Source organism: Pimephales promelas, chromosome 15, assembly GCF_988280905.1.
Source record: "Pimephales promelas chromosome 15, fPimPro1.hap1.1, whole genome shotgun sequence".
Classification (NCBI taxonomy): Eukaryota; Metazoa; Chordata; class Actinopteri; order Cypriniformes; family Leuciscidae; genus Pimephales; species Pimephales promelas.
In genome coordinates, this window is record NC_142783.1 from 7,611,540 (window position 1) to 7,634,068 (window position 22,529).

Genomic DNA, 22,529 nt, shown 5'->3' on the forward strand with positions numbered 1-22,529 from the left:
AACTGGATTAAAACACAAGGGGTAAAACACACACCAAGAGAGTCCACACTGTCTACCAAAGAAGAAGTCCTCAAATGCGAGACAAAAACAAGATGTAGCCCTCAATCGGGTCATGGGGTCTATACGACCCCAACCGACTTTTACTTTATAAAAAAAAGGTTCCCTTCATCTCAGTGGAATAAGATTTTGTGACTTTTCATACATTATCTATCTATACACACAAAAAAACTGGGCTTGATTCGGTTGTTCTGAAGTAAACAAAATGCTTTCACTTCTTGTCTTCGGGGTCAATATGACCCCACATTGAAATGAATGGGACATGTGAAAAAACTAAATATATTTTCTTCATGTGTCAAAAAAAAAAAAAAAAAAAATCCGGCATAAATCTGAACATTTTTTCACAGAAATGAAGGGCTAGTACTAGAAGATAAATGCAATGTATCATAAAAAAATAATATTTCATATGCAAGCTAATGGTGTAGTTGAGGAATTGTGTGGTATATGGATACAAAAGTACTTTATATCTCCAAAAACACAGCATCAATGATGAGAAGTAAACAAAAAAATGATATATTATTTGCATGATTAAAAATGTATATTTTTTGTACAATTACTCAATCAATTGTTGGGGTCGTATAGAACAGTGGTTCTCAAAGTGGGGTCCGCGGACCCCTGGTGGTCCGCGAGCTAAAGCCAGGGGGTCCGCGAAATAATTTACAACCTAACGTTTTTTTCCATGCTATAAGTCATGTTTTCTTTATCATCTGAAAACATGCTGTTTATTCCTAAGTAACTTATATAAAGCATTTAACATAAAACAATACAAAGTAGACACTTAAAGTTTTCTATAGATAGATAATCTATGTCTTTGCGTCAAGTAGACTATTCGCTGCTGTTGATTTTGCGGGACGTGCGCCAGAAAGGAGACAGAGACGGCATGAACCCGCATCCGGTTCTTTTCTGTATTTTTAAAAGGCATGACATTTTGTAGTCATTTATAATGTAGCCTATACACAAATAAAAAAATGGACACTTTACCGTTTCGGATGATGCACTCTTGTCTTATCTATGATCATAAATAAGAGTATTCCTGTTTCCACTGCTGAGGAAAAATTCCCATGTAATTGCGCGCCGGCGTCTCGCGTGCGCGCACAATAGTCAGTTCTAGCACTGCTACTGTAGATTTGACATTAGAAGTCTGATCATTATCAAAATAAAAGTGCATAGTGACAGGGCCGTACCCACAACTGAGGTTGCAAGGATGCACATCGCGATGATACTGACCTTCTCGTCTGAGGTGCTTCAGCAGACTAACAACGATAGCTCGTCAATGTCAAAATGTTTGAGTCGGAGTGAACTCAAGGTTCCCCGCACGACGTTTCAGTCAACGGTCATAAAGTGCGAGATAAGATGTAGGCCTTAATTAACATAAACTAAACAGCTGTTTTAGATAAAAGTTTTAAAAAACGACTGAAACAATCAGTTTGCAAAGTATTAATCAAGCTCAACTTTAACAAAGGAAAAAGCAGGTCAATAGAAATACTGTGCCCATGAGATTAACATTATGGATTCATATATTTAACATATACTGTATGTTTTTTTTAGCTAATTACAGTAGCTCAAATTAACAACGCACGCACCTATTAAACATAATGCCATTATCATTGTATTTATAGGCTTATGGGCTTTATTTGTGTGCAGAATAGGCCTAATTATTGAAACATTTCTCTTTTAAGGCCATTCCTGATTGGAATATGTGATTGTGTTTCGTGACATCTTGACAAAAAAAAAAAAATGTAGGCTATGCCACTGACTGACATGCTTCTACTAAATCTATAGTTATCCAATTGTGGGGCCTTAAAACACCTTAAAATGCACATGTGTAGATCAAGAACATCAAAAATTCCTAAGTGAGGGATCCTAAGTGATTCCTAGCAAGATCACTTTCGTTACCTCAGTAGGCTATTTAGGAATTCCTGCATAGTACCCTGGGTGGAGACCATTCATTTTGTGCAAAAATATTTCATTTGCCGCTCACACATTAACTTTGTGCTCAATAACTGTTATAAATATGAGGGGGGTCCTTGGAATTTTTTTTCCCCTGAAAGGGGTCCCTGGCACCAAAATGTTTGAGAACCCCTGGTATAGAAGGTCGAAGCCCAGAAGTGTAAACAGGAAACAAAGACCATTTGAAGGTTAAAAAAAAAGGAAAATGTTTTGGTCACATGTGACCTTTGTCAATGCCAAGCTTACAAGGCTTAGTGGAGGAGTCATCTTAATTTAAGTAGTCACATGGTTACATAGATCACATGATCTACCAAACTAGACTATAGCAAATAATCTAAACAAAATATTGTACAGAAGGCTACCTGAAAAAAAGACATCAAGTGAAAGAAGGAAAAAAGACATCAAGTGAAAGAAGGAAAAAAAGTGTAAACATACTAAATCACAAAGTTTATCAATAAATATAAACTCATAAAAAGTTATATCTCACAATATACAGTATAAGATATAATTCATAATAAATATGACAATCGAAGCTGAAATATGACATTGAATGAAGAATATGCCAATTCTTAATTGAATCTCCTTGGATATACACAATCAATATAATAAATCCACTTAGCTTCATATTGTAACAGTTTTTGTTATAATCACCAGCTCTTCTTAAACTAATCAGTCTCTGAATGTCCATGTGGTCTATAATATATTAGTAAGACTAACTGCCAATTAAAAGACCTGCATTAATGTGCACAGGAGTTCTAGAAGAAGGACAGACAGTCCAGACATTATGCGGTTGCCGACCACAAGCGTACTGACGTGATTTTGTGGCATTCAGAGAGTTTAAGAAGAACTGGTGATTCTGACAAAAAAACTCATACAATATGAAGCTAAGTGGATTTATTATATGGATGGTGTCTATCCTAAGATATTGAATGAAATTCGATTGTCATGTTTCTTATGAATTATGTCTTCTTGTTTATCCTAAATACAGTTATTGTTCTCTAAAACTATCTAATTTTATTTATATCTACAGTATTATAGAGATAACTTTTGTGTACATATTTTTATGGGTTTACTGATTAACTTTTTGATTTAGTATGTTGACACTTTTTTCCTTCTCACACATTTTTTCCCCCCAGGTAGCATGCTTAACAATATTTTGTTTGGATTTTTTTGTCTGTGTTAGTTGATCATGTGATCTGTGTAACCATGTGATTCCTTAAATTAAGATGGCTCCTGCACTAAGCATACCGGCATGACTCCGATCTTCAACCAGATGGAACTGGATAATATTCTGATTGCTCTGATCCAATCTGACTTCTGACCTGTAATGCTGCCTGAATCATAATCACACACTGTTCGTTCGTTCGTTCGTTCGTTGGCCAGAGAACTGGCCCCCGACTGAGCCTGGTTTCTTCCAAGGTTTTTTCTCCATTCTGCCACTGATGTAGTTTTGGTTCCTTGCCACTGTCGCCTTTGGCTTTTGGCTTGCTTAGTTTGGGACATTTAATTATTTAATTATCTCTCTGCATTGACACCATTATATGAGAACTGAGCTGGACGATGACATCAGGTTTTCTCCTGCTATATATATATATATATATATATATATATATATGAATTAACTAAATTAACTTTTTTACAACAAAAATTAACTATTACTCAACTTACAGGGGTGGTGGTGGTGCAGTGGATAAGACACATGCCTTTGAGGTGAGAGACCTGGGTTCAAATCCACTGCAAGACACCAATGTGTCCCTGAGCAAGACACTTAACCCCTAGTTGCTCCAGAGGCGTGCGACCTCTGACATATATATAGCAATTGTAAGTCACTTTGGATAAAAGCGTCAGCTAAATGAATAAATGTAAATTTACTTAAAGACATTTTCTTCTAGATTTTCTGTACAGAAGAAACAAACTTTGTTGCATTATTTTCCTGTTATAACTGTAAAGCTGCTTAAAACTATCTGTATTGTAAAAAGCGCTATAAATAAAGGTTGACTTGTTTGATTTCAGGCAACTCCGCGCAGAATGATCGCCTCCCACCTGCACGCGGTAACTCTCGCCGATCGGTTAGGTCCAGCCACAGCCGATGTCCAACACACCTATTGTAAGCTTGTAATTGACAAATGTCACATGTGACCGAAATGTTCACTCTTTTATCAGTAAAATATAATTTTTTTCTTTCATTTGATGACTTCTTTGGTAGTGTGTGGACTCCCCTGATGTGTTTTACTATTTGGATTTTTTTTTTTTGTCTATGCACCTCATTTGAACTAGTTTGATGGCGCGGTGAGTTCCTGACTATTCTTCTATATCAAAGGGGTCACAGATTTTGTGGAGGACCAGTTCTGTGCCATCAGTTCCCCTGGAATAAGGACATGCTAAATATATGTTTTTGGAGTGGGCTCGACAACCACCTCCTGCAGTCCATACCTATCGGGGACTCCAGTTGCTCTCTTCTCCAGTACATCGAGTATGCTTTGTGGCTGGCTGGTTCCCCATTATGGAGTAGGTCTATGAGTACGTCTATTCCACCACCATCATCATGCCCATTCCCCTCATTCCATGTCAAATCCTCCAGAAAACACCCCAAGCCTAGAGGTAACGCCAGCCTCCACCACACACCCTGAGTCTGAGCAAGAGCCCGCCAACAACCCCAAGCCGCAGCCCACCATTGACCCTGAGCTGGAGCGAGAGCCTGCAGAATAGTCCATCTCAGAGCAAGAGATTGCTCACGAGTCCCTCACGGTCCCAGAACTGGTAGGAGAGGAATTGCTTACTAGACTTGTGGACTACAGAATGTCCCCACACTAGTACCCATTCTAGAATGCCTTTCTGATCCACAGGCTCGGCCCATTTCCCTGGCTCTGCCTCTTGTCAGCCTTCCAGCTCCACCATTAGGGGCTTTCGGACTGGAGGAACCTTTTTATAGTTCTTAGAACTATTGGCGGAAGCACCCAGATTTTTGGGATGGTCACACCACAGTATCTAGGAACGATTTTAGTTCTAGGAACTCTTTTTTGAGGAACTAATTTAGCTCAAATTAACTCTATGAACATGGAAAACAGTGATAGATGGGCCTCTTAATCTTTGCGCTATAAGCAGAAAATCCAACACAACTTTGAGGGGACAAAGCAAAACATAATTATGTATTTCTTCACAGCTAGCAACACTGCATATCCACCCACCACACAGCATATGCTAATACCTTGTCATCACTGTAATCTTTCTATTTAAAATTTAACAGTTCTTTCTAATAACGTATTAGACAGGGCTGTTAGACAGTGTTTGCATTCTCCATGTTCATTAGTTTACGATCTGTGATCTCAGGCTCTCAGCGACATTAAAATAAAAGTCACAACAGAGTTCCTACTGGTGGTGCGAATGTTCTTAAGGGAACCATCAGTTCTCGGAGAACCACCCTGGTGGCTAATTTCTTAGAACTACCCGGTGCGAAAGCCCCTATTATGATCACGGTCTCTGGGCCACCCACAACCAGCATGGTCTGCAGAATACAGGCCTCAGAGTGTGGATACTTTGGCTCTGCCCTGGATTTCACCTCAGCTCTTCAACTCACTGGCTCCACCATGTCCTGTCATCTCTCCGGCTCCACCAGTGTCAACCCTGGGTTAGTCAGTCAAGTCACCTTCTAGTCAAATCACCTTCATTTATATAGTGCTTTCAACAATACAGATTGTTTCAAAGCAGCTTTAATGGGAAATTAATGGAACAGAGATTGTTTTTCGCTTTACAGCAGCTCTAAAATAACGTAATTGTCCAGATTAATAAGCTTTTGATTGATTCACTTCTGTTGTAAAAAAATCATTAGTTATTAACTTAAGAGGCTGCTAACACAACACCGTTTAACCTGAAAACAAAAAAACTTTTAATGCGTTCTGGCCGTTCATCTCCACAACAATGTTACTTGGAGGCTCGAGAACACAAACTTAGAAATAGTCAGTAATTCAGTTAACCTGGACGTCCTAATTGTAACAATGCACTTATAAACCATTTAAATGAAATGAGCCCAAAGGTTAAGTTGTAAAGTTAGATAGTATATAGTAAACAGTTAGACATTCACAACTAATATTTCATTTATTTTTTGGGTGAACTATTCAAAGATAAACAAAATCAAGAGTACAGTATTGTACTCGTCTTCTTTTAAATGACTTTTTAAGATTATGTTAATGATAAATGGAATATGTCCCTTTTGAAATAAAAGCATCTGCAGTCATTTGTATTATTATTAACATAATACATGCTTCACACATTTAGTTGTTAATTCTATTACAATGTGACTGAAATCTTACAGTTGTCAATAGAGTACATCAAACAATATGTCTGTTCTTTGCAGATTCATTTAGGGATATTTCTTGACTGTGTTCCAACCCTCGAAAATGTGACTCCCACTGCTTTCGCAAGGAAAAGCAATTTCTCATGTGCTGAAGAGTAAACAGAGTCTGCAGATACGGTCTATAAATGACAGAAACACGACCTATTCCTTTCAAACAAGCAGCACGATCAGAGTCAGTATGGCACATGTTCATGTAAACTAACTGTTATTTGTGATGAAGGAGGGTTTCTTATTTTCACTGCTGTCCTCTAAGTGTGTGTGTAGGACAGAAAGGTGGAAGACTAGATTATTTATGCATGAGCTGATGGGACATTCTCCCTTTGTCTTCCCTCGATCAATAAAATAGCCAGCATAGAGACGTGGTCATCACACCCACATATACCTCTAAAGTGTGTGTGCAGGGTCTTTGTGTGTGTAAAGATGTGTTAGATGTCATTCTCATTCAATTCTCACGTTCAGATTGGTGTGAGCTGGTTCATTGCTCATGCAGAGTGTTTATGTAAGAAGGATTCCCAAAGGAGCGAGGGGGAGAGGGAGAGAGAGAGAGAGAGAGAGAGATGGAAGAAAGATCTAAATAATCACAGTTTAGATTTCATGAAACGCAAAAATATATTTTATGAGCAGACAAAAAGAGAGGAGGGCTCGATTACTTGATACTGAAAATCTATGCATATACTGTAGTTAGTACCAGCAAAAAGATTAAACGCACTTGGCTGAATTGATAATTCTTATGGCTGAATTAACACAGTCTCATCCCAAATCGTCATATAACTGACGTTTTGGGACGTATTTTGACCATACGTCAATATCCGCCTTTTTAGGGCCCCCTTAAACGTCGGTAGATGGCGATCCCGGGCCGTCATACAACTGACGCTTTACCTTTAACGTCAGTTAGGTGACGGGTTAGGTTTAGGGTTAAGTTTAGGTATGGGGTAGAGTTAGGATCCCATAACCTCATCTACCGACGTTTAAGGGGGCCCTAAAAAGGCGAATATTGACGTATGGTCAAAAGACGTCCCAAAACGTCAGTTATATGACGATTTGGGATGAGACCGGGTTGGCTGAATTGATATTCCTTATGGTAGTAACCCTAAAATTTTGATACAAATAGTTATAAGGCCTCTAAATGGTCAACGTGATCAAAACTAAAAAACCTGTTGTACACAATCTTCTACATCTCATTGATAGTATTTGTTGGCAAGTGCTTTGAACAAAATTCTAAAACTGTCCACTGTTTGCTATGAAATCTTGAATTTCATAAAGTAAACAAGAATAAATGTAAAATTTTAAGGATTTAAGATGGACACTTAGGTTTACTTGATTAGCCATATATCACTTTTTATAAAAATCATGATAAAATGTGTGTTTCAAATAGCTTCCCTCAATAGAAACTACTGAGATTTGATCATAAAACAAAGCATTTCAATTGTGAGATAGAAAGTTTCATTTTCCATTTTAGAATTCCATTTTACATTCAGGCCATATAAATATCAGCAATTGCAATACATTCCTGCTCAATTTGGGCCTCTGAATAAAAAGAAGATTGTTTTCCCTCTCAATTATGAGCTCTATTTTCTATATCATAATAGAGTATATGATCCTCAAAAATAAATAAATAAATACTCACACAAATATATGGGAAAGATATATAAGTGCAGGTCCTGAATTAAGAATTTAGAGAAATCACATGGAAATATTAGATTTCACCCTCCCTGTCTGCCTCATATAGGAACTTTCCTTTTGTTTCCTAAATTCCAACATGAAATAGGCCTAATCCAGCTTGCTTTAAAAAGGAAGTGAACACTTCTCATTAAATGTGATCTTTCTAACTGTAGTTAAATGAAAGAGTGCAGGGTTCCTTTGAATTAAGCTTCTTCTTCACGCCACAAACTTTTCACACACATTTTCACAAAAAAAAACTGCATTTATTCTGAGTTCTGAACAGGCCAAAGATCATATGCCAGGTCAAAGAGTTTTTGTACAAAGATCCGGTCCTGGACCACAAGGAAATCAAACAGGAAAAAGGTTCATTTTCTTATTTCACGCTTTGATGAATAATTAGTTAAATGAGGATGAAACTCAAAGCTCATTCTCTAATCTGAGCACTTGTTTGGCTCAGTGTGAGGGAGGGCACAGGGGAGCACAGATGCTTGCCGTCATTAATAAGCATGATCATGAATAATTAATCTCCATAAGTGAGTGAATACTGATGGACCAGATTGGAGTAACCACATGGGAGACTACTCTTATACGAAGAGATTTAAAGTCACAAGAATCTCGCCATCCAAATGTTGGACTTTACTTGTTGAGTACTTGTGTTGAGTTTACTTGTCAAATCACGTGTTGAGTAAACCTATTATATTGGAGTAAATTAAGTTGATCTACAGGATACTTCTCATTGGACCATTTATGGCCTGAATGTAAAATGGAATTCTAAAATGGAAAATGAAACATCAGTCACTTTCTATCTCACAATTGAAATGCTTTGTTTTATGATCAAATCTCAGTAGTTTCTATTGAGGGAAGCTATTTGAAACACACATTTTATCATGATTTTTATAAAAAGTGATATATGGCTAATCAAGTAAACCTAAGTGTCCATCTTAAATCCTTACAATTTTACATTTATTCTTGTTTACTTTATGAAATTCAAGATTTCATAGCAAACAGTGGTTGAGTAAACCTATATTGGAGTAAATTAAGTTGATCTACAGGATACTTCTCATTGGACCATTTCTTACTTTGTTATTTTTTTGCAAAATGTAGTTCATTGTGTTTAATGTGAAATAAATATTGTGTAACATGTTCATCACACACTGCAATTGTGTGAATATCTCATGCATAATTTATGTCATTAAATTATATTATGTATGCAAAAGTGCTTTTTTACAAATTCACTGGTAAAACTCTACAATAAGGTTCATTAGTTACATTAGCTGCATTAACTAACATGAACCAACAATGACCAATACATTTGTAACAGTATTTTTTTAATCTAAAATTCAGCTGTTCATTGTTTGCTCATGTTAGTACACAGTGATTAACTAACATTAACAAATACAACATTTGATTTTAATAAAGTATTAGTAAATTTTAAATAAATGCTGAAATATTGTTCATTCTTAATTCATGTTAACTTAACTAATGCACCTTATTGTAAAGTGTGACCAATTCAACCACCACATGCCAAATAAGTTTGGGGCAATTTTGGTTCAGAAAGGAAATTGACGAAGCCCAAGGGCTGAAATCATGTACATCTGTTTTAAACAAACAAAGGAAACAATCAGACTTCTGTCCCAGAGCACAAAACCAGGTGTCAAAGCCCGAGGCGCTGCATTCGTCAGTCTGATGGACTGGACCAGTTGGTGTCCTATAAAACCACCCAACGGGTGTGTGTCATGGAAACTTTCCATCATGGTCTTCAAATCATGGAAAGTCACTGAATAGAAGCTAAAGCTAGTTCATTTATTTCTACAAGGAACGCTTCTTGAGTCCACCGAGACGTGGTTGATGGCATGATGAGACACGTTTCTGTGTGTATTTTGTAATGTAAGGTTTAATGGTTTAGTGCGGGAAGGCCAGTGGACTGTCCTCAGAAAACCTGCAAGATCTCTGAAGAAGCTCGAGGAGTCAGTCTGACCTCTACTGGTTATGCTCCGCATCTGCTACAAAATATCACAAAACTCTGAGGAGTGATTGAGCTCAGATAATAACTGAGATTATTTTTGTTTTAGTGAAACATATACAGACATTAAATCCAGATAATCACCAATCAATTGATTTTGGACCACCAAAGTCTCTAGCTGAGAGCGATAGCAAGGTCTGAATTCGCTGTCAACGACCCCTCAAACGCTTGTGCTTCTTCTCACAGCATGGAACTGAACTGGAACACTTTATAAAGCTCCATTAATTAACATGAACTTACAATGAAAAATACATATAAAGCATTTATTAATCTTAGTTCAAGCACTGATAAACATGATTCTGTGGGGAAGTAAATACAACAGAAACCACCCCCCCCCCCCCCCCCCAATAATCTAATATGTAATTTCTAGCTAAATAATTTAGTTCAGGCAAGAATTAAAAAAAACATAATACTCTACAATAATAGTGTCTGACAAATATGTAGCATTCTAAAAAGTGTCAACTTCAATGTTTACTAACACATTACTTGTTAATATTATTCACTGGACCTTAGCTAACATGAACTTGCAATGTTGTAGAACATTTGTTGTATTTGTCATTGTATGCATTAACTTTAATTTTAAAGCTCGAAGATTTGAACGTTTGAAACTGAAGAATTTTGGACAAGTATTATACTTGCAGTGTAACATAAATATAGTATTGTTGTAAATTACAACTGTCATGTAAAATTAAAAATGTAATATTTGATATCTTATTTTTTATAATCAGTTAAAACAATATAATAATAACAATAATGATAATACATGCAGCCCTATATACTTTTTTTTTTTTTTAATTATGCCTGAAGGTCGCAAGACCGAAAGCTTGCTTATAAATTGATGTTGCACAGTTTGAGTGTGCGTGTGCTATTTTTTAAAATTATAAAATGTACTAAACAAAGATTCAATATTTTATCCATTTACCTGCATGTCACTGTTAACCAACATCAGAAAACCACGAACATGCAAATGTGTTGCTGAATTATTGAAATATTATTAAAGTCCCCGTGAAATCAAAATTGAAACTATTTACTTTGTTAGCGGATATTACTAGTCTTGTGGTGAACAATTAATCCGTGCAAGTAAAAATATATTTAAAAAATGTTTTACCTTAGTAATCTTTAATCAAAATCTGAAAAGTTACTTCCGGTCTGGAAAGGTTTCTTTTTCTGATGACGTAGGTTTCACAACTTGGGTGGGGAAACGCTTAACCACTCCCCTCAAACCGTTAGTTTGCTATGAGCGAGAGATGGAGAGGAGGAGCGCTAGAGTAAAACCCTGCCCTCTGTTCAATATTCCGTTTCACTTGGAAATACGTCACAGCACTGGAGAAAAATCGTTTGCACATTCCGGTTCACGGGGACTTTAAAGTGATACCAGTTTCACTAAGTTTATTTCCTGAAAAAAAGCACTATTCAAAAGTGTTGACTACTTAAAACTGGCTTAGAACTGTCAGATACACATATTACAGGTAAACTTTATTTGAAACAACTCAAACAAAACGTATGCGCATCTTCGCAAACAGCAGTAAATGCGATGCGATACTGAGAAAGCAATCAGATATTAAAATCCCGAATGGACAATAAACTATTGTTGCTTTTTTTGGACAATGTAGACAGTATTGGATAAAAGGTGTATTCGCTATTAGACAAAAAATTGGCATAAAGAGGAAGTTGCAAACAACCTAACTACTGTTTTGACATCACTGAGTGAAACGTCTTATTGAGCAAGAAACAAAAACAATGAAGTGAGAGACTTGATTTTATCCTTAGGTTGGGTTAGGAAAAGTGAGTTGCATATCTGAACATGACTGGCTCGACTCCATCCAAACGTCAGCAGAGAGCAAGTTGACATTTTGACTAAATATTACAAGGTCAAAATAATGAAAAAGAAATGCATGCATGAATCATTCATAAGACCAGAAACATGCATCAAGCATTAATAGGATCAGTTGAATTCATGCTGATATTTGATGGTTTTTGTTCATAGGCGATGTCAAACAAATCCATGTACAGTAATACAAGAAATTCTGCAAAGTTTCTATAAAGAATTTGAAATATTTTTTAAGAAATTGAATGTCTTCTACATGACAGGCAAAGTTACTGGAAGGTTCACTCTTTTCATTGAGATTTTGTAAGAACAGTCTATAAGAAAAGTGTGACGCACTAGCATATGAAAGCACTGTAAACTACCCAGAGCATTGGTCCTCAGAGATCAGTGTGAACGGAGGATCCTAAACCGGAGCTTCACACGTTCAGTCCTCAAAACCAAACGCTTCTTACTGATCAGTGTATGTAGGGATCACTAAAGGCTGGCTTCGCATTCCTCTAACGCAGGGATAGACAACTCCAGTCCTGTAGAGTTTAACTCCAATCCTGATCAAACACACAAACAGGCTAATTCAGGATTACTAAAGCCACGTTTCCACCACAGGAACTTTCCCCAGGAACTAAGAACTTTGGGGTGGTACTCGGTGTGTTTACACCACAGGAACCAGGGTCTAAATCAGGGGTGCCCAACCCTCCTCCTGCCGATCGACTGTCCTGCACAGTTCATCTCCAACCCTAATTAAACACACCTGCCTTTAATTTCCAAGTGACCCTGAAGACCTTAATTGGTTGCTTCAGGTGTGTTTGATTAGGGTTGGAGATAAACTGTGCAGGACGAAAGTCCCTGCTGGCAAGGTAGTACTTTTTCAGAGTTCGGGAACTTTCGGGGTGGGACTTGTGCGCTGAACATGCTGATTGGTTCTTACCACTCGTTCTTCCTGGCCGATGGCACGCGTTCGTCCCATCCATCTCATGGTCAATGTCTGCTATATAGCTGATAACAAACGTCTACTTTTATATCTAGCATTATGAGCTTTCTGAATACGCTTTGGGTGCTCGTCTCTTCTCTGCCGTTTTGTTAATTACCTCGTTAGTAAACCAATCGCAAACAAAAGCAGCACAGCTTGAATCTCCTCCATACAAAACTCAAAACAAACGCGCAGACTGGGAAGAGCAGTCGCACGCAGTTCAACATCACTACATAATCTTCCTGCCCAGATACTTTAGTCTGCGGTGTAAACGCAGTAAGCAAGTGGTCTGGGGCAACAACAAAAAAAAAGTTCTTTTGAAAAAAGTTCCTGGGACAAATAGTTCCTGCTAATTGCGGTGGAAACGCGGCTTAAGGCTGTATTTGCATTCATTCACTATTCCCTGCATTAGTCCACTCATACTGTATAATTCACAGTGAACTCGGACACTGAGTGCACCGGAAGGGTTCCAGCTTATGCATAGTTTGTACTTACATTTACAGTTATTCATTTAGCTGACGCTTTTATCCAAAGCGACTTACAATTGCTATGTCAGAGATCGCACGCCTCTGGAGCAACTAGGGGTTAAGTGTCTAGCTCAGGGACACATTGGTGTCTCACAGTGGATTCGAACCTGGGTCTCTCACACCAAAGGCATGTGTCTTATCCACTGTGCCATCACCACCCCATACTTAGGGCCAATCCCAATTCTACCCCTTACCCCTTCCCTTTCCCCTAGCCCTACCCCTTCGCCTTCCCCTTGACCCTTGAAACAGAGTGGCAATGCGTAGGGGTGAAAATATTCCCCTAAGAAATGGGACACCACTACGCCTCCGTTAAACGTCATTATAAGTCGTCGCTAGCGCCTACGTCACAGGAGATGCGCCGATGTTTATCACAACTTCCAAGATGCCGTCGACAGCTGCAGTTATCTCAGTCGCGTGGGTTACAGCTATTTTCTTGCATCTTGTGAAGTTCGCAGGAAACAACGGAGAAGACGAAAATATGTTGCGGGACTATCGTTAGCAAACTACAGTAATTTTAGCGATTTTTTTTTTTTTTTACAAACGTTTCTGTGAAGAAACTGACCGTAAATATGAACACAATATTGAATGTAACATAAAGCAAATCATTATTTGTCGTTATAATACTTATTAAAGCCACAAATACTTAAATTTATGGGTCTCCTTTGTCGCTTGGGCAGCCAGCCTGGGTTAGCAGTGACGCTTCTCATACCCCTTCGTTTGAAGTGTGCTCCCGAAAAATCTTCGTTTGAAGGGCTATCTGGCCCTTCACCCTAGCCCTCCCCCTCCAACCAAAAGAGAATTGGGACAGTGAAGGGGTAAGGGGTAGAATTGGGATTGGCCTTTACTATTAGAGCAGACAGTTTGCTAAATAGCATTGAAAATGTTTATCTTGAACTCTGTCTGAAACTATAGACGTGTTCCACTCCACCGTAAGTGGACTTCCAATTTGAAGGGAGTGGACATGTTCAGTTGGAAGGGCCCTACAAACAGCATTAGGAAAGAGGGAACGTCAATGCATCAGTTCACAGGAAGTGGAGAGCAAATATCACACAGCGGTCACTGCGCATCGCGTCTGAACTAACAAACTAGAATATTTATGAATCGTTATGGCTTTTAATTTTACGTTTGCACATTCTATTGTGTGAATAGCTATGTGCATATTTGTATATTTTGTAGTATTTTGTAGATGTTGAGCTTACACCGTTTGCATACCCATTATCGTGGTGCATTGTGGGATTGAATGAGTGGACTCTAACATCCACTATGGTTTGGGACATGACTACAAATTGCTGTCTCCTCAAACAGTGCCCTATTAAGGGTGTGGGGTGATTTGGGACGCAGCCAAAGGCTACAGGTGAGCGGACAGAAACTCTGCAGGACTGACGTTGCCTATCCCTGCCCTAATGTATCATAATTTGATATGTGAATTACTAAGGCCTATAAACTATCAACATGATCAAAACTTGTACAAATGTTCATGTTTTTTTGTGTTGTTTTTTTTTAGCAAGTAAAGGCCTTTTATTATCATTATAAAAACACCCCCTTCAGTTCATTCTGCATGTGCCTTTATGCTGTGAAGGTTTTAGAAAGTAAACAACTTTTATATTGTTATCAATATTTCAAGATGAACACTTACTGGACTGAAGCAGCTTAGGTTAACTTGGTTATCGTTTGAAAAAAAATGATGTTAAAATGATACATTAGGCTTTCGCCGAATTTATTTAGAACACAAATTATATTGTATTGCACTGCATTGTTTTATGAAGTCTCAGCGGAAGATTTCTGCAGATAAAACATGTTAGCCTGGCAAGAGTGAGCTAATACACCCCCCTCTGGCACTCATGCCAGCAGCACACGCTGGTTAAGCTTCACACACAGACATGTGATGCGTGATTGATTAGTGGTGCACTGCTAAAGAGCTCATGAATCACGTGATGTCATTGAAATTGGCTTATAGCTTTGCCATCAAATCAAAATCCTACTGCTGCTTTCAAAACAATATAGTAGGTACTTTAAAAAAAAATTCACAATGTGTGTGATATGAATGCAAATTCAGACAAAATGTTGTTTTTGTTGCGACTATGGGCGTTGTAGTGAGTGTTGTTTCTTCCACCCAAGTTTTTTAATGTTCTCCAGGGGCCTCACGTATAGTTAGATGTCCATTGGACGCACACTTCAGGTGTTAGTAAGCAGGTCATTTGGGTGCTTTTCATCTACTGATTTATGAATTCTACAAATTCACACATACTAATTTCACACACTGCTTTTTGTCAACTGTATTGTATAAGAATTGTGGGTATTTATGATCACAAAATTCACTTTCCTCTTAACAAAAAGTTTATATATATATATATATACACACACACACACACACACACACATATACTATGGGGGGCCAAACAGGAAATAATTAAATGTAATCACAAATATATAGTTATAACTCTGAATATAATATATAAATGTAATCCTGAATATATATTTAAAACTCTGAATATATAAATGTAATCCTGAATATATGGTTAAAACTCTGAATATATAAATGTAATTCTGAATATATAGTTAAAACTCTGAATATATAGTTATAACTCTGAATATATAAATGCAAATCCTGTATATATAGTTATAACTCTGAATATATAAATTTAAATCCTGTATATATAGTTATAACTCTGAATATATAAATGTAAATCTGAATATATATAAATGTAAATCCTGTATATATAGTTATAACTCTGAATCTAAATAAATATAAATCTGAATATATAAATGTAAATCCTGAATATATAGTTATGACTCTGAATATATAAATGTAAATCCTGAATATATAGTTATAACTCTGAATATATAAATGTAAATCTGAATATATAAATGTAAATCCTGAATATATAGTTATAAAAATGTAAATCTGAATATATAAATGTAAATCCCGAATATATAGTCAAAACTCTGAATATATAAATGTAAATCCCGAATATATAGTTATAACTCTGAATCTATATATGTAATTCTGAATATATAGTTATAACTCTGAATATATAAAAGTAAATCCTGAATATATACAACGCATTCTCACCCCAAGGCGTCACCTTTGACCATGCTTCAATATTTGACGTTTTAGGCGCCCTTTAGCGTCACTTACATGACGCGATCCTACGGCGTCATTTAACTGACGCTAAAGGAAAGCGTCAGTTAGAGGACGCGGTTAGGTTTAGGTATGGGGTGGGGGTGGGGTACACGCGATCCTAGAGCGTCATCTAACTGACGCTAAAGGGCGCCTAAAGCGTCAGATATTGAAGCATGGTCAAATGCTTCCCAAGGCGTCAGTTAGGTGACGCCTTGGGGGTGAGAATGGGCTGATATATAGTTATAACTAATAAAATTCCACTCTATGCCAATGTGCTCCACTCAATCGCTCACGGCCCAACTGCTCAAATCCAGCTCCGACATGAAATTTCAGTGTAACGTAGGCTACTGTACTATAGCCTTTGTTGATTATTTTTTAAGGCATTGTTGGGGGCTTTTACCATTTTGCATAGGTGGCCTCAGCACAATGTTTGTGTGATAATGGGCCATTCTTTAAACTTTATTAGTTTCAGAAAGATTGTCGTGGATACAGAGACAGTTGAAACAAAGGCAGACGTTTATTTTACAAAAGCACAAGGTGTTGGTGTTATTGTGAATGTACACAAAATAAAAGTAGACCATATGTAGTTGTCTTACACACTAATCTGTATGGCCAAAAATTTATGAAGTTTCTTCCGCTGTCATTAAAAAAAAATCCATCAGACCGTGCTGGTGCGTTCATTGTACAGGGTTAGAGAAAAGTTTGTTTAGTTAAAAGCCCCCATCAATACCTTAAAAAATAATCAACAAAGGCTATAATACAGCAGCCTACGTTACAATGAGATTTCATGTCGGAGATGGATTTGAGCGCTTGGGCCGTGAGTGATTGAGTGGAGCACATTGGCATAGAGCGGAACATTGAGAGGAGCTCACATGCTGAGTTATAACTATACATTCAGGATTTACATATATATATTCAGAGTTATAACTATATATTCAGATTTACATTTATATATTCAGAGTTATAAATATATATTCGGGACTTACATTTATATATTCAGAGTTGACTGAAAATATAAATGTAAATCCAGAATATATAGTCAACTCTGAATATATAAATGTAAGTCCCGAATATATATTTATAACTCTGAATATATAAATGTAAATCTGAATACATGAATGTAAATCCCAAATATATAGTTATAACTCTGAATATATAAATGTAAATCTGAATATATAAATGTAAATCCTGAATATATAGTCAAAACTCTGAATATATAAATGTAAATCCAGAATATATAGAGTTTTGACTATATATTCAGGATTTACATTTATATATTCAGATTTACATTTACATATTCAGAGTTAATAACTATATATTTGGGATTTACATTTATATATTCAGATTTACATTTATATATTCAGAGTTATAACTATATATTCAGGATTTACATTTATATATTCAGAGTTATAACTATATATTCAGGATTTACATTTATATATTCAGATTTACATTTATATATTCAGAGTTATAACTATATATTAAGAGTTATAACTACATATTCAGGATTACATTTATATATTCAGAGTTATAACTATATTCTGGATTACATTTATATATTCGGAGTTTTAACTATATATTCGGTATTTACATTTATATATTCGGAGTTATAACTATATATTCGGGATTACATTTAATTATTTCCTGTTTGGCCCCCCATAATATACATACATACATACATACATACATACATATATATATATATATATATACACACATACATACATACATGCATACATATATATACATACACACACACATATATATACATACGATTCCAGACGATGATAAGACCCTTATTCATCGTCTGGAATCGTTTAAAGCCCTTTGAACAAGTTTGCAGTTTGTAATTAAAGTTTCTTTTGGAACTTGAACCGTCTGGTTCCCACTGAAGTCCATTATATGGAGAAAAATCCTGGAATGTTTTCATCAAAAACCTTCATTTCTTTTCGACTGAAGAAAGAAAGACATGGACATCTTGGATGACATGGGGGTGAGTAAATTATCAGCAAAAGTTTTTTTTCAAAAGTGAACTACTCCTTTAATGCGGCATGCAAAGCTGCTCTTCTGGGTAAAAGACGGAGGAGAGATCTAAATGCAAACCTAACAGCACACAGTCAAACATATGGTGGCTGCCCAAACTTTAGATCAGTTCACAACCAAAAACATTTCATCCTATCCACGACACTGGAGCCATTATCACTTGGCTCATGGCTTTAATGGTCTTGTGTGCAGATGGTTTCTCTCCACGATACAAAACACAGTCCTAAAGAATGTTTTAACAATCAGAGCATGTTTATTTAAAACCAAAACAGATTGCACCCAACATCCATTTTTCCTTTAAACGCCTTTTCTGTGCACATGTATTTCCATAGAAGTTTGATGAAGGAAAAATCACAGACATTTAATATTGGGATAATACATCGTAGTTTAATTTTTTCTTTTTTGTAAGGGTTCCTTTTTAAAGCAACTAAAACTTATTACTGTTCTCACTGTATTTGATGTACGTATATTCTGCTTTAGAGACAAGAAGCACTGGACACCACAAAAGCATTCATTTCAAACTTCGCTGCTGCAGTGTTGAAAAGAAAAGACGAAACAAGCCAGTGCTGTTGTCAAGAATTCTGCAATCAATCCAAAGGAGACAGCCAGAATCCGTACACTCTTCCATAGGAAGGTCAAACCTCTTTTTCCCCTGCATTTACAATTAAGCTACATAATATTTTGGCAAGCAAGTGTCATGAGAGAAAAAAAACACACCTAGTTTAAAACAATGGGGTTGCATTAAAAACTAAAAACAGGGAATAAAATAAAATATTAAAATCCCACCTACCATTTAGATCCTCTAGTGTGAGCCGCCTAGAATGCACATACATTTGAAGCTTGAGGGGCAACAATCATTCATTAAGATGTCTGCTATATTCTAGCGAACTGAGTGGGTCCTGCGAGAGCTTTAAAAACGATTACAGAGATGACTATACAAAATGATCTTTACCTACTGAGTGATGATTATGTTTCCTCAGTGTCAGTTTTCTCTAGCTCAGGTTCAGTCTCAGCGTTCACCTTTGGCCCAGTCTGTTTAGTGTCTGCATCCATAGGTGAGGAAACACGCATTTCTGGGGTCTTCTCTTCTTTCGAGGGCTCATTCTGGAAGCAGGTGGGTGTGGAGGTACGGGATGGAGAGGGGCTACGAGAGTGCTCTGTAGCAGCCTGGGACTCAGGCTCCAAAATGTTTAATTGAGGTTTTGAATCCGTTTCCATTCCATTGATAAATGAAGCTTCCTCCTGCTCTTGACTACTTGCCGTCTCTTTAGGGGGGCTGAGGGACTCTGGTTTCTCCTCTGGTTGCAGTTCAGCCTCTGGTTTCGTTGGCTGCAGTTCTGGTTGAGGCTGATGTTGGGACACTGGCGGAGACGGCGAGTTGATTTGGGCTTGTTCCTGTGCTTGAGGCTGAGCTAGCAGAGGGGTCGGCAGAGGGAGAAGCGGCTGAGACTTGGGTTGAGGAAGCAGCGGTTGAGGCTGAGATTGTGAAGTAAGTGGTGTCCAGCGTTCCCGCTCTTTGTCCTTCTCATTCTCCCTCTCGCGATTCCGTTCTCTGGCTCGTTCACGGTCCCGGTTCCGGTCCCTCTCCCTTTCGCGGTCTCTGTCTCGCTCCCGGTTATGGCGATTGCCGTTCATTTCGGCCCTGAAGTCCATGTCCCTGTCGTCTCGGTCTTTCTGCCTTTCCCAAGGTCTGCGTCTATCGTCGTAGTCCTGGTGCATGTTAGGGTTAAAAGAAGGTCCGGTTCCACGATTCCAAGCTGGCCCTGATGAACTTCCACCACGGCTTTCGAAACGACTCTGAAAGTTAGGGTTGGAACGCTCCTCCGGGAAACCCTTTGGAGGTCCAGCAGACATCGCCCTCATGTCTCGTTCATCAAAGTCCCCCCTGGGTGGCCCCCAGCGACTTTCTGTCCTGAAACCTCCTGACATGTTTTCTCTTCTAGCTTCTCGACCCTCGACTGCTCTTGGCGGTCGTTCTAGTAAAGGTGGTCTGGCAGGCACAGGCTCAGTACGCATCTCCAAGGGAGGGGTCTTCAACAACCCCGTGCTCTGCTTTTCTGGTGGTGGAAAGCGATAATCCTGATCTCCCTCTTGTTGGCCCCCAACATCTGATCTGGGTGGGGTCTCGTTATTAGCCTTGGCCAAACTGTCAGGCCCAGCAGATGAGGGGTTAGGCACTCTTGCGAAATTGCCCTCGGCGCGGTTGAATTGCTCCATATGAGGAAATGGGACACGGACATGGGCTTGGGCTTGAAGAGAAGCATCCAGTATGTTGTTGGCCTGATGTGCGAGACCGGGCTGCATGAGCAGGGGGAAGCGCCCCCCGGGGCCCTGGAGCAGGTTGGGTCGCAGTTCCAGGGGAAGTAGTCCTGCCATCCTTTGACTGGAGAGCGGGTGTGTTAGAGATGCAGACGGGTGCATTCCCAGCAGACCCATTCCACTGCGCACGGCATTCTGCATTCCTATAAAAAAAAAAAAAAAAAAACAAGAAATGATTTACCCAGAGTACAAGGATAAAAACAAAATGATTCTTGAAAAGTCCCCAACATAGTAGAACTTGTGGTTATATTCCATGACAGAAACTTTATAACAGATGTGTGAGAGACAAAGCAATGTTATTAATGTTATTCACTGAGCACGTTTACATGCACATTCTCAGACAGAAGATGCTTAACGGCCTGTTCACATATCGTGTCTTTTGCGCGCTCAAGTTCGTTATTTCAAATGTAGGCACGCGGTATGTGCGCTCATAATGTCCGACATGTGCGGTCAAGGTGCGACGTGCTCGTGTTTTCCAAGCGTGTCCGCGCCGCATCGAGATAAAAACATCTAAATTTTTTAGAATGCCGCAAGCGCACCATAAGCGCACAATAGGTCACATGACAAGAACCAACTGGAGCGGAACCGCCCTAGCGCTTTCGAAAAAGGAGAATGCGGCGCGCCCAGCGTTTTCTATGCATTTTTAGGCGCTATATGTGAAACCGACCTAAGACAACAACAGATCTGGTTATGTTAAACCGTTTTCTTTAATAGGCATAAGGTTATAACCAGCTTAAGCATAAAGGGTTTTCCAAACTACCCTGTTTTACCTGGTATGTAAAAACCTTATCATGTGTTCTGTCTGTTTTTTGAAGTGCACATGTGTGGAATGTAGGGGTGTAACGATTCACTCGTTTTCTCGATGCATCGATTATAAATCCTGGCGATGCATATGCATCGATCCTGAAACATGTATTTTGAATCGTGAATCGTTTATTTACGTGAATAATCGATTTAAAAGGCTAAGAATCGAATTAATCACGATTTTATAGCGATTCAGTGGTTTAAAATATATAAACACAACCTTAAAGTGTTCCTGGTACAAGCTGCCTCACGCATTGGCCGTCATACGACATCCGCATTTGATTGGTTTCAGGCGCTCACACACCCCTGATTTCGCACGCTGAAGCCCGGTCGGTCAAATGCCTGAAAGATGAGTTTATCTTTCTACCTGTTGAGCTACTCATGTCGTGATCAGCTTGTATTACCGCAAATTAGTTAAAATCTCCCGGAATCTAGAGCGAGCGTGCATACGAGACAGAGGTTGTGCTCCAAACCGCGTATCGCGCGTTCACACACGGCTGCACGCACTTGGCAGAGAGGGAAAGCGAGTGAGAGACCACCTTGCGTGTATGGAGAGTCCATGTAATAAATGAATGAAAGCGTTTTATTTTATAGTGCCCACGCAATGGCATGGCAGCTTTATCAATGGCTTGAGCGGTTTGCCTCAAAACTATTGCTTTCTCGACAGAGAGCTCAGCTGGAGAGCTCAAACATGGATTACATTGTTAACATTATGAAAGCATGAGAGCTATGGGACCGAGCGCGAGCAAAATCCAGTGAAAAGATGATAACGAGTGCACTGAGAGGACGCAAAATGAAACTAATGAAAACGTCTCCATTAATGTGTGCATGTAGTCATTTAATGCAATACTTTAAGAGCCTTTTTCAAAAT

At 38.3% G+C, this 22,529-nt stretch overlaps 2 protein-coding genes across 2 annotated transcripts in view; both read right to left on the bottom strand.

The window, feature by feature from the left end:
• Window positions 1-19,560, bottom strand: part of tiam2a (TIAM Rac1 associated GEF 2a) — a 128,176-nt gene extending 108,616 nt beyond the window's left edge. Inside the window, exon 1 of the mRNA XM_089120069.1 lies at window positions 19,488-19,560. The gene's annotated coding sequence lies outside the window, so the exon portion shown is untranslated. The remainder of the gene's footprint in view (window positions 1-19,487) is intronic.
• The window catches only part of scaf8 (SR-related CTD-associated factor 8), an 86,342-nt gene continuing 82,576 nt past the window's right edge, over window positions 18,764-22,529 (bottom strand). The window contains exon 20 of the mRNA XM_039650979.2: window positions 18,764-20,997. Within this exon, the coding sequence (XP_039506913.2) occupies window positions 19,502-20,997 (1,496 nt within the window). The 3' untranslated portion in view covers window positions 18,764-19,501. The remainder of the gene's footprint in view (window positions 20,998-22,529) is intronic.